Here is a 15,837-nt window from a genome sequence, read left to right on the forward strand (position 1 = left end):
TTGTCAATTTGTATTTCAGCATTTATTGTATAGACATTTTAAAGATTACAATGGAAGAAATTTCATAAATTGAAGTGACGAGAGTTTGCAAATTTAAATTATTGCAGGGTATCAATTATTGTAAATTTAACTATTAAAATTAAGTTGGTATGTGTAGATATGTTTGTTTAAAAAAAAAACATTATTAATTTGTTTTTTTTAAAAACGTGAATACACTACTACACAAAAATTGAATATAATATATCTTTTTTACAATTACATACATAAATGTGAAGAAAATTTTGATAAATCAATTAAATTCTGTCAAATGATTTTTAAAAACATAATCAATTTATACAATAAACTTAAAACTTATGTTGCATTTGGCAAAAAAATAATAAGACAAAGTAAAGGCATTTACAGAAAAAAATATTGTAACTTTTAACAAACATTTTTAATAAAAATAAGACTAAATTCGATATCTAATATGTGAAAGTACAATCAGACTTTAATACAATATCACATGTTTTGCATTTAATTGTATTCTTTTTATCTGTAAAATTTCGAGTAATCTGTAAAATACTGTAGAAACCAAAAGATCATAGTTTCTACAACTATGAATGAAGTTTTATATATCTTCCTTCAAAATAATGAAAATAGTTTCAAGCTTAGCCAATTGTAAATCCACAGAAATAATATCATGGGTTCGTTACTCGATTATTCTGATCAACAAAACATATTCTAATAGAACAATTGAGTTCTTAGCCTGAGATATAATCATTAACTCTGTACATACATAATTTACATAGCTAATATTAATATATTTTTTTCTAATATTGCGAGTAATAGTGTAATGAACATTGCTATTACTGTTTTAATAAATAACTCTTCTATCACCTTAATTAAAAAGAATTTCCGAACCATATATAACAAATTAAGATCAATGTGTTTCATTTACCTAATTATACCTATGTATAATTATGTATGTAAAGAACACTACGACAACAGCTACAAGACAAACCTTTTATATTGTAAATAAATTGTTTTCATATTTACCCTAAAATTCTCACATTTTATTGATAGTATCCAAATCTCATTTTATCTACTAACAGAATGTCAAATTCTACAAGACAAACCTTTTATATTGTAAATAAATTGTTTTCATATTTACCCTAAAATTCTCACATTTTATTGATAGTATCCAAATCTCATTTTATCTACTAACAGAATGTCAAATTAATTTATTGTGCTTTAAAATAAAAGTACTTAACCTACTAAGGAATTTCAGGATAAAGTCAAAATTAGCATATTTTTATATGACAAGATATCGACATGCAGGAGTTTTACAGAGGAGCCAATTAAAGATTTTATTTATTTTTAAATTAATAAAAGATCTCGAATTTAAATTATGTAGGAATCAGGAAAAAATAATACGCATATATACGTTTTATTCATTAATTAAAAAAAACTTCAATTGCCTCTTCCGTAAAGTTACTACAAGCCACTTGGTAACTTTTTCCTTCCAGCGTTGATATATTTTTGTATCATTGAAAGAAAATCAGCAAAATTTTCTAAAATTATTTTTGAAATAAAAACAATAGTGATTTATTTATTCTCGTTATCAAAAACATTTTTCACTTTGTGGTATGACATTTTATTTATTCATTTGATGACGTTTACGACGTTTTATTTATTTATTTTTTACCGAAACAGTTAACAATGATTAAATTATATAATAAAGATAAGGTTTCGTCGTCTATAGTCTCGTTCGCCAGTCTCGAAGATGTCGCGAAGGTGATGAAACCGGTCACTAGTCTTTACAAATTTGTGGACTATCTAATATCAAGTTCGCGCTCAGCCACCGTATCAGCTGGGCGTGAAATAAAGTTCCTCTTTCCAATCGTAGCTTAAAATTCTAAAATAAGTTGTCAACTGGTTGTGGTCCTGTGGCTAGTGTCTCGGACTCACGGACCTTCGGTCTGTGGTTCGAATCCCACTCTACCCCAACTTGATTTCCATTTTCTAATAGTGAGTTATTTATAACTCGTTGAAAATGGCCCTCAAAATGAAATATTTGGGTAAATCATAAGAACGCAAATATTTCTTTTTAAAAATAAAAAAACTAAAAACTGTAAAAAAACATTAAGTGAGTGTTTACAAGTGGGTCATGTGGACAAAAAGTGGATCAAGAAGACTATTCATTTCATTGAATTGTTTTACACTTTATTCTTACCAAAATATGTGACAAGTGGTGAGCAACGGAAACTCTAAAATAACAGTGCGCCTGTTACTTTAAAAATCATATGAAATCATTAAAACTGTTTCAGAATGTATTAATTTTTTACTTGAAAGTACCCAAATTTAACTATCTGAAACCTAATAAATTAACCCATAATAAATTACAACAGTGCTACTGAAAGTGAGCTTATTGTGCTTTGAAATAAAAAAATTAAGTCTTTTGATTAATATATTAAAGTTAATATATTAAATACCTTCCTTCTAATATCATACATGATAAATTAATCCTTATACCACTCTCACTCACGCATTTGTCTAATATTCACTTACAAAAGTAAATTGAGAGGGAATGTTGCGTACCTATCATAAAATTAAACAATTCGGACCAAAATGGACACCTAGTCATTTGGACAATACCAATCTCCCAAGAATCAGTGAGCAGCCTGTTAGCCACATGTCCGGCAGTAACCATAATATCTACCATCTGCAAAAGCTACCCTTCGAATACCTTTCTTTATTTTGCTGACCATAATGTTAAAACAGTGCTTTATTTTTATTATTTACTTTTTGGCATGAACACTTGGCTACTTATCTACTCTACTCAGTATTTATTTTTTGTAAATTTATTGATATAATTTTAAGTTGCTAGAATTTCACTCGTCGATGCGCTTTGTGGCTGCAAGACGATTGGTAATCTTGCTTCAATATGTAAATGTTATCAACCATAAATACATCAATAGATGAAAAAACACTTATTATAATTTGAGCAAGAACGATAGAGGAAAGAGTGTTATGCATAGTTAGTGCTACAGACTGGCAGATGGAATAAATATTTATTTCTTGTCACGCGAAATGGGACATTAAAATTAATCGGGTTGTGGTCCTGTGGCTAGTGTTACGGAGTCACGGCCAGAGGTCTGAGGTTCAAACCCCACTCTACCCCAACTTGATTTCAATTTTATTATTAGGTTCTTTAAAGGGTTTGGAAATTCTTAAAATGAAACCCAGCATTTGGTAAGCTTTTCCAACCATAGAATTTATGTGAGACCTAAACAGCAATCTACTATCAAGAATAACTCCTTAGTCTCTAATCTTGCTGCACATGATATGGATCTTTAATCGTTTATCGTTGAGTATAAGTGCGTAATGAAATTTTTACTTTTAGTAAATGTCATTGAATAACATTTTGATGTTGATGTAACCACAAAAACATGCACATTTTTTATCAAATTATACTAAAAAATATATGAAAATGGAATGTCAAATGTTGGGATACATGAAATATCAGCATAAAATATTGAAGAAGCAGTATATTGGGTATTGTCTTCCATACTCTTTGTAAAGAATCAGTATGGCGGTAAGTTAGTTTAAAAAAAAAAAAACATATAATCTGAAATTCCTTATCTTATAGAAAATAGATCCTCTAATCTGTCTGTCTAATATCTTTAAAAAAGGACGGATAATATTACTTCCCAGTGCCAAAAAACTTTTTTACAAATAATGTTTTCAAACATTGCAAAGAGTTCACAGCGCGGGTATTTGGGTGTTGTTTCCTACTCACAGTGAAAAGGTCTCCAAGTCTCAAAAGATGGCTGAGTTAATGGACTAGGGTTTATGCATTCCCCGCAGACTTCTGCTCATTCCAAATGGTGACTAACTCTTCAGGATTATCGTAGCCATGAGACGCCACAACATACCGATAGTTGTGGACACTATAATCTTTCTTGTAAAAATAAACTTCTTTGCAATGGAATGGCTCGATTGCCATCTTTTTGGCAATTATTCCTAGATATATATCGTCAAACCTGCAACATCGACAATTCAAATAAATTAATTATGATTATACAGGCATGCAAAGAAAGTTCCAGGAATAGCCGGAGACAATGAGGAATTCCAGCCCAACCCGGAATCAAATTTAAAAAATGTTTTTGCGTACACGTGAATATTTTAAAATTTTAGAGTAGGATGAAATATCTCAAAAACGCATGCAAAAATAAATAAAAAATGTTAAAAATAGTATTCATTTTAAAATCGTAAATAATGACGTCACTCCTTATATCTACGTGTAGTATTTCCAGTTTCCGCTTTAAATCCCCCGCGAACGTTTTGACCATAGAAAAAAAATAGTATAATTTGAAATAACATAGAAATGAGCAAATTACGATCAACTAAATGAAGTAATCAAAGCAATATTCCATAGATTCTTGTCAGGTTAGTGAAAGTAAGAACGCCAACCGTTTCATGACGTCACTACTGAAAAGTGACACACTGATTACAGTCGTTTGGCGAGGTATTTGATAAATGTAACTTTAAAAAATCATATCTTTGTAAATAACGCACAAAAAAAAAAAAAATATATATTTTTGCTTAGTACGCTAATAGAAAAATAAATAATTAGAAAACAAAGGAATTCCTCATTACAACCTTACATAAAGTCATTTGACAGTTCTACTCAGAGATGTGCGGACTACCAAATTGAATCTACTAAATGTTGATTTTAATTCTGTAAATTGACTTTTCAAGAAAAAATATTGGACAGTTTGTAAAAACACATATGATAAAGTTTGCAAAATTACGTCTATGGCGTATCAAAATTGCTTAATATTTTTATATCGATTTGTAAACAAAATAAAACACTTATAGTAGGGCCAATTTAATGGGTCACATTTGACACTTCATCAAAATTAATAATAAAATATTAATTTATTTTTTATTTTTTCGAATTTAGAACTGCACAATTGTTTACCTTTTTTCAATTACGATTACATATTTATTGTAATAATGACAAAAGAAGGTAATTTTACGATTTACTTTCACTAATAAACCATTCTAAACATAATAAACTTTTTCTGTTCTAAACGTCATTACAATGTTGCATCAGTGAACCCTTTTTCTTTTTAAACACTAGGGATGTTACTTAGAAAAATCGAATGATGATAGTTTTGTTAAATTATGTACTTATCTTATTTTGTTCCTTAAATTTACGATAAAAAATAATAATGGGACAGGGATTCGACTTATGGTTTTACAATAAAATTACAGTACCTATAAGTACTTTTTCATAGTAACTGAATTCATTTCACATATATTATGTTTGAAGTCCGAATCGATTCATTAACTTTAATCGATGTTTTTAAGCAGGTCACCTCACTATGAAGCTAAAACCGACAAATGTCAAATGTGACCTATTAAATTGGCCCTACTATAAGTTGAGTAGTTGCGTACAATTATTTAGATAAATAATGAAAATTGAATACAACAAATTCTTGAAAGTGGTCATGTGAAAAGTCGGAATAATCGACGTGCGTGCATGAGAAGATGTATGAATGTGAAGGAAGCAAAGGAAGTGTGCCAGGACAGAGTGGTGTGGCGTTCTATCCTCTCTGCCTACCCCTCCGGGGAAATGGCGTGATGGTTAGTTAGTTAGTTAGTTAAGAAAATTGAAAGTTTAGTGTTACAACAAAAATGTTCATATCATTAATAATCATGAAATCATCATCAAACCCCTATCCACACCTGATGCTGGATAGGGCACATTGGGGCTCCAAATGCAGCGTATCTAAATAATTTGTAACACAAAGGCAAGACGATCAGTCTTACACTTCAGGTGTCAGTCCGGGGACAGACTGATCATCTTACATTCATGTGACAAGAATGATCAAGATATGCCGTGGCTGGTGTACCGATGCAGTGCCGTATGTAGCATTAGGTGCGGAAATAATTAATTAATTAATGAACTACTATGTTTCTAGAAGTACTTATTTACCTGAAATGTTTGACAAAGTGACTAGCATAATAAATGGAGAGAAGGGCCTCCTGAGACAACATATAGGCCCCCGCAGACACATACGGGGGCCACCTGTTCCAACGATACTCTTCTAATGAGATATACCACTTGCTTGTGATGTGACGATGCGGAGAGGATTTGAACACATAACCTGAAATACACAATAATAAGTTTATATACATCATTTCCTAATTGTTACTCAATGCAAACAACATCACTTTTTCATTTCATTTTGTTTATACGACATTATAATACCATGTGATGTTATTAGCAATTTGATAAATGTTTTTTTAAAAATTAAATTTAAAAATTGGTTTAGTAAACAAATGAAAAATACCTTTTTTTTTTCATTGTAAATGTTACATACATTGAAAGCACATAATAATTTGATTGTTTCAAGAATCACTTATAGTTTATTTCAATAATTAATTACATTATGTAAAAACAAACCATCACGCCATTTCCCCATATGGGTACGTAGAGAGGATAGAATGCAATATTACTTTGTCTTTGCATACAGACCTCGCTTACTCATTTATTTGCCAAGGCCGATTTTACTTTTTTTTCCCGGCACTAATCCTTTCAGCTTTCAATTTTTCAGCATCTTTCTCAGTATTTCAATGCCTAGTGAACATACTTCCCAGATGCACAAACTCCTCTACCTGTTTCACGATAAAATAGTTTACACATTTCACATTTAGTCATACTTTAATTTCATTCAAAAACCATCACATTTGATTTATCAACATTCATCAGCAGATGGCTCCTCTTGCATATATATACTTTATTCCACAAATATGGAATAACCAGTGACCCCAAGAATCTTGACTCATACATGAATTTAGATTAAATGAATTATGTTTGTATAAAGCTATTCAGATATACAAACTAGAATGAAAAGCTTTATATAAACAAGAGGATAAATGAAAAGCTTAATATAAACAAAACAAAACAAACTTAATATAATACATAAGTACACATAAAAAATAAAAATAGATATTTTAGATTTTTCTAAAGAAGGTAGAAACATAGTTTCCAAAACAGTATAAATACCTTAGGGCCAGTTGCAGCACAAAAAGTTAAGTATAAAACATTTGAAGTTATTTAAATTTATTTCAACAGAGAGGGAAAAAGTTTTCGAGAAGAAATTTGGAAGTCTAGGCATTTACAGGGCTTATGACCTGTCATTGGCTGGTTTAAGTGGCCACTTTACACACTGTGTAACATTCACCATTCTGCCCATGTTTGAACATCCACATTTCCTCAACTCTTCCATCTGTTGACTTTTGTGAAGTGAAAGAGCTGAAACCTTTTCTCATTTTTGTGTTTTCCTCAAAACAGTTGTTTATCATCCATTTTCACATAATCCATTTTGACAAAACACAAAATCATTTGACTTTTAATTTTACTTTTTTGGTGCAACTAGGCCCCAATTACAATAAGTTAATTGTTATCTTTAATAATCTTGATTTTCAAAAAAATCTTATATTTGCACCACTTTATTTTATTTTATATTTGGCCAAGAGGCCCAATTACAGAGGTAAATTACAGCACTGAACACCCAGACTTGAGAAAAATCACATTATTTTTTGTGTTTTCAACGGCAATCAAACCAGGAACCTTCCGTGCATGAATCAAGTTATTGCAAGCCATTCCACCATGCAGGCCACCATAATAAATACACTCAAATTTTCTATATGAAAATATGTGGCTATATATATATATATTTTTCAAATTTAGTCAGTAACTTGTACATAGTATTTTGAACACATTTTAAATAAAAAAAATTACACATTTTCAGAAAGAAATTTTGAAAATAACTGTTAACTTCCCACTGTAGTCGGAGCCCTGATACTCACTGACAAAAAAAATCTAATATTTTATGGTATTTTTGTTTTTGATTAGTCTGCTCCGTATTCAATAAGCATAAATAGTGGGAAAATACCTGCATAAAGAATGGCATCATCTGGAAGTTCGTAGTTAAAGTGAGCCTGTCGCTTTACTCTAACATTATTCGGGGAATTCTCCTGCGGAGAAATCAAGAGACTCTTGCTCCCCAGTAAATTTTTACCAGCTACTTTGAGAGGCGTCTTTGGCTGACTCTTGTTAGGACTTGCATTTCTTTTGGCGGTAAGTGCTTCCTCAACGTACTCCGGGTAGTGAGAAGGATTTCTGATAAACCGCAGAACATTTTTGATAGACACGTACATGTCGTCGTCGGAAAACATGTAAAATTTCGCAAAAGAGCAATACTTCATAGCCCACGTGAAACCCATCATCGTCTTAATTGTATTATTGAAGTAACTATCGTAAAAATTTGCTTGAACTATGTCGTTATATTTATGCGACTCTTCTACGATCGATTCTTGAAGCGATTTTTCAGACTCGTCTGCCACGCCCAACACAAATACTTTTTTAATTGTAACATCTGAAAATCTGTTTTCAAATCCCCAAGTATTTCTAATTGCAATTCTTCGATCAAAATTCTTCATCGCTGATTTGATGATAATGACTAGTCTAATATCTGTATCAGATTTGCACTTATTTTCACACGGTGAAATAAACGTGTAGTTATACACATTTATGGGATCCACACTTGGCTTGTCGTTGTTCCGCATTTGTTCTACCAATGGGTAAATATTTTCAGAAAGCGGATAATCGAATTCTAATTCGATATTCGTTTCGAACAAATATGTGTGTAATCCAAATATCTTGATAATTCCTAGTAATAATATTATAGAAAAAAGATTCTTCATTCGCTTTCTCGGCATTGTGGAAATGGTCATGGCACTTTTATAATATCAAATATCTAATTTATAGACAATTACACTAAGTTAATATATTCTTTGGTACGAAGACTTCTTGCATCTGTAAAACAATATATTTACTTAATAAATGTAATAATATAACATATACATGTTTTTTTAATTTTGTGGAGTAAACGCTTTTCATCACAGAAACATTAAAAATCATTAAAAAAATATGATTTATTAAATTAGTTATATAAGTTAAAAGACTTGTGACAGTTATAAACACATCTTGGGGTAAACAAAAAATAACTATATATGCTGTACCTAATGCTGCTGTTTTTTTTAAATTTTGTGAAAGGGTAATTGAAGACGCTTTTTAGTGTAAAATGAAAACGAAAATGAAGGAAAAACAAAAGAATTAAGTACCTATTGATGTTCATTCTATTTTCAAAATGAAACAGGTGATAGTTTGACTCAATTTTTATATTGAAGCACACCTGAGAATAATGAAACAGCTAATTCGTTATATTATAAACGACACTGGCTTAAATTTTCGTGAAATACACATAAGTAAACAAACCATGTATTCATATCACAATAAAAGCTGTCTTTTATGTCTTGCTTCATTAAGTTGCACACTCGTACATATGATTATTGTTCCGTATAATCTATTGCACTCACTTCGTTTTTATTGGTCATATGCGATAAAGGATAAATGATAATAATATTATAATTGATGACTAATCGATTAAGCACTTTTTATTGTTGAAAAAATATTCATATTATGTTTAATATCAAAGCGTGTCGAGAAAGACATTCCTAACACATTCTGAATGGAAATCAAAGAAAAAATACTAGTATTAATAGGTTGTAAACAGAAAATTCAAAACGTTTATACTTAAAATTTTTAGACTAAATAGATTTACAAAACATGTATTTACTGCAAGATTTGAAGTTCGGCCCCCGCTGTCACCGCCATTGCGCCATAAAATTGAAAAATTAACAGATAAAAAAATATTCAGCTTAGTTAGGGCAGCGTTCAAAAACTTCGGTTGGACAACCATAGATGAATGTGATCAGATGATATTGTACGGTACAGAAACTGGTAAAAGTATATTTTATACGATACAGTAAAACTCCAATTATGCGGATTAATGAGTGACAGACGTTATACGGATATGTAGAAATACAGATAGTCGGATTAACGCCATTAAGTTGAAAACAGTCGTCCAGCGGTGCTATTCTAAACACTTACTCGTAGAAAACACTTTTATCTCGTGTATTTACATACAAAACACGCGAGATAAAAGTGTTATTTACGACCGCGAGAGCGTTTGGAATATCACCCCAGGGCTGGTACAAAATTGCGCGTTATACCAAATATGTATCTATTTAATGGACATATTATGGCGTTATTCATATAATTTTAAGGTTTAATAACATATTGTCAAAAGATACGGAGTTTTTCATGTGATAAAAAATATTCGTTTGAATATCTTGGGACGACGTTTCATTTTATCATCAGTGGAAATTGAAAATTCAAAGTAGATTTCTTAAATAAGGACACACAAATTATTTTTTAACTACAATAATTAGGCAAGGCTCAAATTTCAATGATGCTTACCACTAAGTTTAAGAATACTCCTAATATATTTTGTGTTTGTTGTTTGTAATCTACATGTAACATAATCTAGGTAAGATAGTTTTCAACACTTTCCAAATACTATTTTTTAAATCTTTCAGAAAATTTATCTTATAACAAGGCTAAATGTAGGACTACTAATGTTAATATATTTATTATTATTGCCTTTTGTGTGACAAAACGCTTAAAATAATATTGAATATTTTATTAACAAACAATACATCGGTAGTTACGTAATATTTGATATATGTTTCAAAATAATAATAATGTAATTTTTCTGTAATATTTTTCAATTTTTCAGCTTTTCAGGACTGTAAAGGAAGAAAAGGATTTTAGTGAGAGGTTCCTGATGCCCTTCATGGGTATGCTTTTTGTAAAGAGGAAAAGCGGTCTGACTTTTTTTCATACAAACGTATTCTCGTATTTTCTTTCTGGATTATGGCACTCAAGTAGTGCTTTACACGATATTTATCATAAGCGTGTGTCTATCGTTTTGCTTTTCTATTAATTTGTTTCTTATGGGAACTGGATCATCCAAAAACCCATTAAAAAAGCCCATTTTTATCTACCGTCTTTGGCCGTACAGTATTCAAATATGATAAATAATTTTGAAAAACGGAAAAGGTACCGACTTAGAAAATTTCATTCTAATACCTAATCTTTCTCAAAAAAAAAACAAAATCGGTTCAGTTTCGGGGTGCGGAAAACGAGACCGCGAAACGTTGATTTTGTCGATTTTAGTTTGGTCGATTAGTCCGGGGTGCAGTTGTCTTTTTGCCACAATATTGGGGAGGCATCTACAGAGAGTGACAGCAAAACTATGTTCAAATATCTATTCATCGAATTTCTCTGACACCGCGACCTATCCTCTCCATTGAATTGTGATCCCGTGGCTATTATCGCGGACTCACGCTCTCTCACGACTTGACTAGCATTTTCTAGTAGTGAGTATTCAGAACAATTTGAAAATGGATTCAAAATTGTTATGATTTAGTAAATCGTAAGAACGCAAATATTTGTTTTCCAAGAAATTAATATTTTTAAGGTATTTTATGTTTAACGTTTGTATGTAATTCATATCTAATTTATTAATGTATTTCAACCTCCAATTCACCACGAAACGAACTTCCTAACGAAGTTAGAACTTGGAATACCGGTACCTACCTAGTACTTAAATAGTGTATTTGAAAATATTATATAAACCTGATAATTTACAAATTTACGATACGATAAAATAAATAAATACATAGTAGATATACAAAAATATTGAGCAGGTATAAGAATAACTAGGTTGTGGTCCCGTGGTGGTGATGCAGACTCACGGATCAGAGATCCGAAGTTCGTACACCATCATCATTCCATGTCCGCTTCCTAGTCGGAGCATATGGTATCCACAAAGAGCCTCCAGGCATCTCTGGCGCCTGGCAGCTCTTGTGCATCCTCCCAAGTCAGGTTCGCGTCCCGTATTTCTCGCGTAAACTGCCGACGAACAGTCAGCAGTGGATGTCCAGGGCGTCGAGAACCTGATGTACTGTAATGTGCCTACTTTGCTACTACTACTACCATCACGCCATTTCCCCGTAAGGGTAGGCAGAGAGCATGGACCGCCACACAAGTCTATCCTGGCATACATTCCAAGCTTCTTCCACATTCATACATCTTGTCATACATGCCCCGAAGGCAACCGAAGTTCTGTCTGCTTTTGACATGACCAGACTTAAGATTTTGGTTTATCTGATCATGCCACGTCTTCCTTGGTCGTCCTCGTTTCACGTAAACGTTCACTTTCGCCATATACCTATTTACTTGTTTTACCATTCTTTCGTCGTCCATTCGTTCTACGTGACCAAACCATCTCAGAGACCCTTTCTTAATCTTATCAATTATACTTGACTCAGATTTGCACTCTCGCCTGATTTTATCATTCGTAACCCTGTCATACATTGATTTCCCACACATTCGTCTAATAGATCACATTTCAACCTACTTTACATGGCATGTAAACGTGGTTAAGGCTCTACGCTTGCCCAAGGGTGGTTAAGGCTCTCAAGAGGTATGCGCAGTATGTGACCGGCCAACCGTATCGCCTCCGCTTGATGACAGTTATCACCGGAGTTTGCCTCGTCCGTTCTCTTAACTTTTATAATTTTTTATTCAATTTTTGTTATTACTGTTTTTCGTCAGACTGTAATTATTGCTAGTGGCAATAAGTCCACCATTTAACACCGTGTATACCTTTGTTTTATTTTTCTGTATGTATCAAATGTGATAAATATATATATACAATGGTATATGTTGTGGTCGGCATCGTGGTGTAGTGGTCATCGCGTTTGCCTACCGTGCAAGAGGTCTCGGGTTCGATTCCCGACATGGTTGACATGAAATTTTTATTTAAAAAGGTGTTTTTACACTAGAATATTTCATGGTCCCTGGACTGGTACCCGAAGCGCAAGACTGATCATCGTACCTTCATGTAACAAAAACGATCAAGATACACTGCGATTGGTGTACCAGTGCAGGTGCGGAAAGGGAATGATGATATATAATGGTTAATAAAGATTGTTTATTATTATTACTTGATTTTATTACGAAGTCAAACCTATTACTTCTATACTTCTTCATGGACTAGGAGTAATCATAGATTCGCATTTAGACTGGGCTGCTCAAATGGACAATTTAACAACAAAAATTAAAAAAAATTGTGCTTGTTTTCAACTCTCTAAGAAACATTCTGGACAAAAAAACTTCGAAAAAGGTGTATTTCTCATTATGTTTTATTGAGTATGATATTATTGCGTGGGGTGGGGCCAGGAAAAATGCTAGCATTAGGAATTGCACGAAAGTGTGTTCTAAAGGCTCTACTCGGGGTCCCTATCAGGATCAGGACACCTACAGCTGTATGCTAAGGCCCTTCTCGTTCACTCATAAACACGGTGGAAATAAAATTTACAATACTAGCTATGAAACGCGTCTTAAAAGAAAACAGCTATACATTGCACCTAAAATGACAACATCATTTGGTCAAAGGAGTCAAATATACCTTGGACCAAGAATATATAACAATATACCATTTGCCACAAAAGCAGATAAAAATCTTGACCAATTTAAACTATTTGTAAAAAAAATGGCTACTTGATTTGGGTCCCGAGAATTGTCTTGAGATGGTCACCCCACCAAAGCAGTAAACTTGTTAATATAGAAATATTTTTGCATTTCGTGTTTTGTATTTGTATCCACACAGTGTCTCTATGAATATATGTCATATACTCGTATATTTGGCATTTGTGCGGATGTTGGGCCACCGGGAGCTGACAGTAGCTTGTTACTTGACCTAATGTCTGCACAGTAGTTAAATGTGTGAGCTGTACTAATAATATAATGTTGTTTTCTTTTTCTTTCTTTTTTTTTTTCTTTTTTACTATTATATATCTGTGTGGATGTAAATGTGAATATGTAATATTTTATATATATTTTTAGACACTATAAGTATAATATATTAAATCATGTAAATGAATGCCTCGACACGAGCTGTGCCCAGTGAGGTATTCATATTTTAAAAAAAGTTTTATGTAAAACGTGAAATATAACGCGTAAAAAATAAATAAATTTATCAACAATATTTTGAGTTTGTCCAATTTTTTTTAGATAAGGACTAGATTCAACTCCTTGGGAAGCTGTTAATATTAACAAATTACATAAAATAATTAAGAAAACAACAAATTTTTAGAAGATATCTTTATACTTTGATCATCCTTTGTTTTTATATTACCTAATTACTATGAGGTCCAGTAACTCATCCCAGTCACTTCATTACCTTCTAAAAAGGTTTTTTTTGCTACGATGCTAAACAGCGTTATTACTAGCTGATTGATCTAAAAATAGAGTACTAAAAATGTCATAGTCAGGTCTGATTCCTACCCCAAATTACGTGGGTATATTTACGCATGCGCTCGCTGTCTAAAGAACCTGGGAATAGCTGGATACATTTCACTCCCATTCATGTGCCAATATTCTGTAGCATACAGGTGTTATTGTTTCTAGTTTTGTGATAAAGGCGTAAAGATGACCGAAACTACGAGCCTGCTCAGCGGCCAGGTAGGAAATATTTCATAAGTATTGTTCATTTAATATTTAAAATATTAGCGTACCTACATTTCGCGAATAAATTCGATAAACGTATGGTCAAATAACCTTGAACTTTAACTAGATACCTACCTCAAGGGCTTCTTAAATCGAAAACAATTATTATTGACATTAAAAATATGTCAAACCGCTGCAGCTTACATGTGAATGAAAAATTGTTTAGTATTCCAAAAATAATACATTTAAAATTTAATTAATACATTGAATCGTACAATAGAGATCGTATAATGTTTTTATATGTTTTGCTTTTTTTAAATTTAGGTATATAGGTAGGTAAATGTAACGCATAATGTCTTATACATGTCTACATCGTACATTCGTAAGGGGTCTTAATTTGCGTGATTCGCTACAAAATATGATAATCCGTAACAATACATATTGAAGTAAAATAAAAAAGTAAAAACACATGTATTACGTTAATTATTAACTAACGTTCCTACAAACATGTTCAAACCACTTACCTACATAATCCTTTTTTTTACATTTTTCCACATATATTTTATATTTTTAATTTTTATCATTTTGGATAGATTGTAAGTAGTCAATGTTTTCCACTTATTTTTTTTTTTAATTATCGGAAATCCATCCTCCGAATGATGATTTCTGATTTTCCCTTTATTAAAGTTTTTGCTAAAACATGAAAATATCAGCCGAAAACAAGTTACATATTTTCAAATTTCAATATTTCTTATTTATTGCATTATTCAAGGGGTAGGTATATTGACCATTATCCTTTAACTTACGTTGAGCGGATCCACAAGCACGCTATCGCCCGCAGCCGTTGAGTCCTGGGGTGGTATTCCAAACGCTCTGGCGGCCGTATTATCTCGTGTATTTACAGTTTGTCTTACGGCCGCGAGAGCGTTTGGAATACCACCTCTGGAGGACCTGTCAGCTTCGCACAGTGGAAAGAAAATCAGTGAAGGGAGAGGACCACAAATCATACTGAGAGGATGATGAGTGGACAGAGGCCAACACTTCGTCCCCACCCCTCGGATCCCCTAAATGGCTCTGCGCTGCTGGTATAGGTACGCAATAGAGACTCTAAGATCTCCAGTGTTACCTAAAGATGATTTGCCCTCATCAAAATTATTTCAATAGATACTTCATTTGCAATAATATTTTTAAATATGATTACTTCTGTGTGCCGCTTTCAAATCACAGGAAATACGAAAAAAACAACAGGAAATTAAAATGTTAGAGCCCGTTGTGAGTTAAAATTATAATTTCTGATATTTTAGATTAAAAATTCTTTGACTTGACGGAAATTGATAACTAGAAATTTATCCATTTCTAAC

General features: G+C 32.1%; 1 protein-coding gene across 2 annotated transcripts; it reads right to left on the reverse strand.

Annotated features, from left to right (window-relative positions):
- Window positions 1-2,726: 2,726 nt before the first annotated feature.
- brn (beta-1,3-galactosyltransferase brn) lies at window positions 2,727-9,769 on the reverse strand. Of its 2 annotated transcripts, none has more exons than XM_088239634.1 (4): window positions 9,696-9,769; window positions 7,950-8,872; window positions 5,984-6,155; window positions 2,727-4,022 (listed from the first exon to the last, which is right to left on the reverse strand). In XM_088239634.1, the coding sequence occupies exons 2-4, from the start codon at window positions 8,788-8,790 to the stop codon at window positions 3,830-3,832; spliced, it is 1,206 nt and encodes a 401-aa protein (XP_088095760.1). In that variant the 5' UTR covers window positions 8,791-8,872; window positions 9,696-9,769; the 3' UTR covers window positions 2,727-3,829. The 2 variants fall into 2 exon arrangements, with proteins under 2 accessions (XP_088095760.1, XP_088095759.1); XM_088239633.1 differs by lacking the exon at window positions 9,696-9,769 and adding an exon at window positions 9,335-9,426.
- Between the last annotated feature and the right edge of the window lie 6,068 nt (window positions 9,770-15,837).

Source organism: Micrasema longulum, unplaced genomic scaffold (genome assembly GCF_059751315.1).
Source record: "Micrasema longulum isolate JH-2025_06_02 unplaced genomic scaffold, ASM5975131v1 h1tg002204l, whole genome shotgun sequence".
NCBI classification, from domain to species: domain Eukaryota; kingdom Metazoa; phylum Arthropoda; class Insecta; order Trichoptera; family Brachycentridae; genus Micrasema; species Micrasema longulum.

What these genes read in the sequence shown, in the direction of transcription:
- brn (XM_088239634.1), bottom strand. Translation starts at nt 8,790, where the DNA reads ATGACCATTTCCACAATGCCGAGAAAGCGAATGAAGAATCTTTTTTCT. An exon ending in TGATGCCATTCTTTATGCAG is followed by an intron (nt 6,156 to 7,949) that starts GTATTTTCCCAC and finishes TGTGTATTTCAG; the next exon opens with GTTATGTGTTCAAATCCTCT. An exon ending in CACTTTGTCAAACATTTCAG is followed by an intron (nt 4,023 to 5,983) that starts GTAAATAAGTAC and finishes TCGATGTTGCAG; the next exon opens with GTTTGACGATATATATCTAG.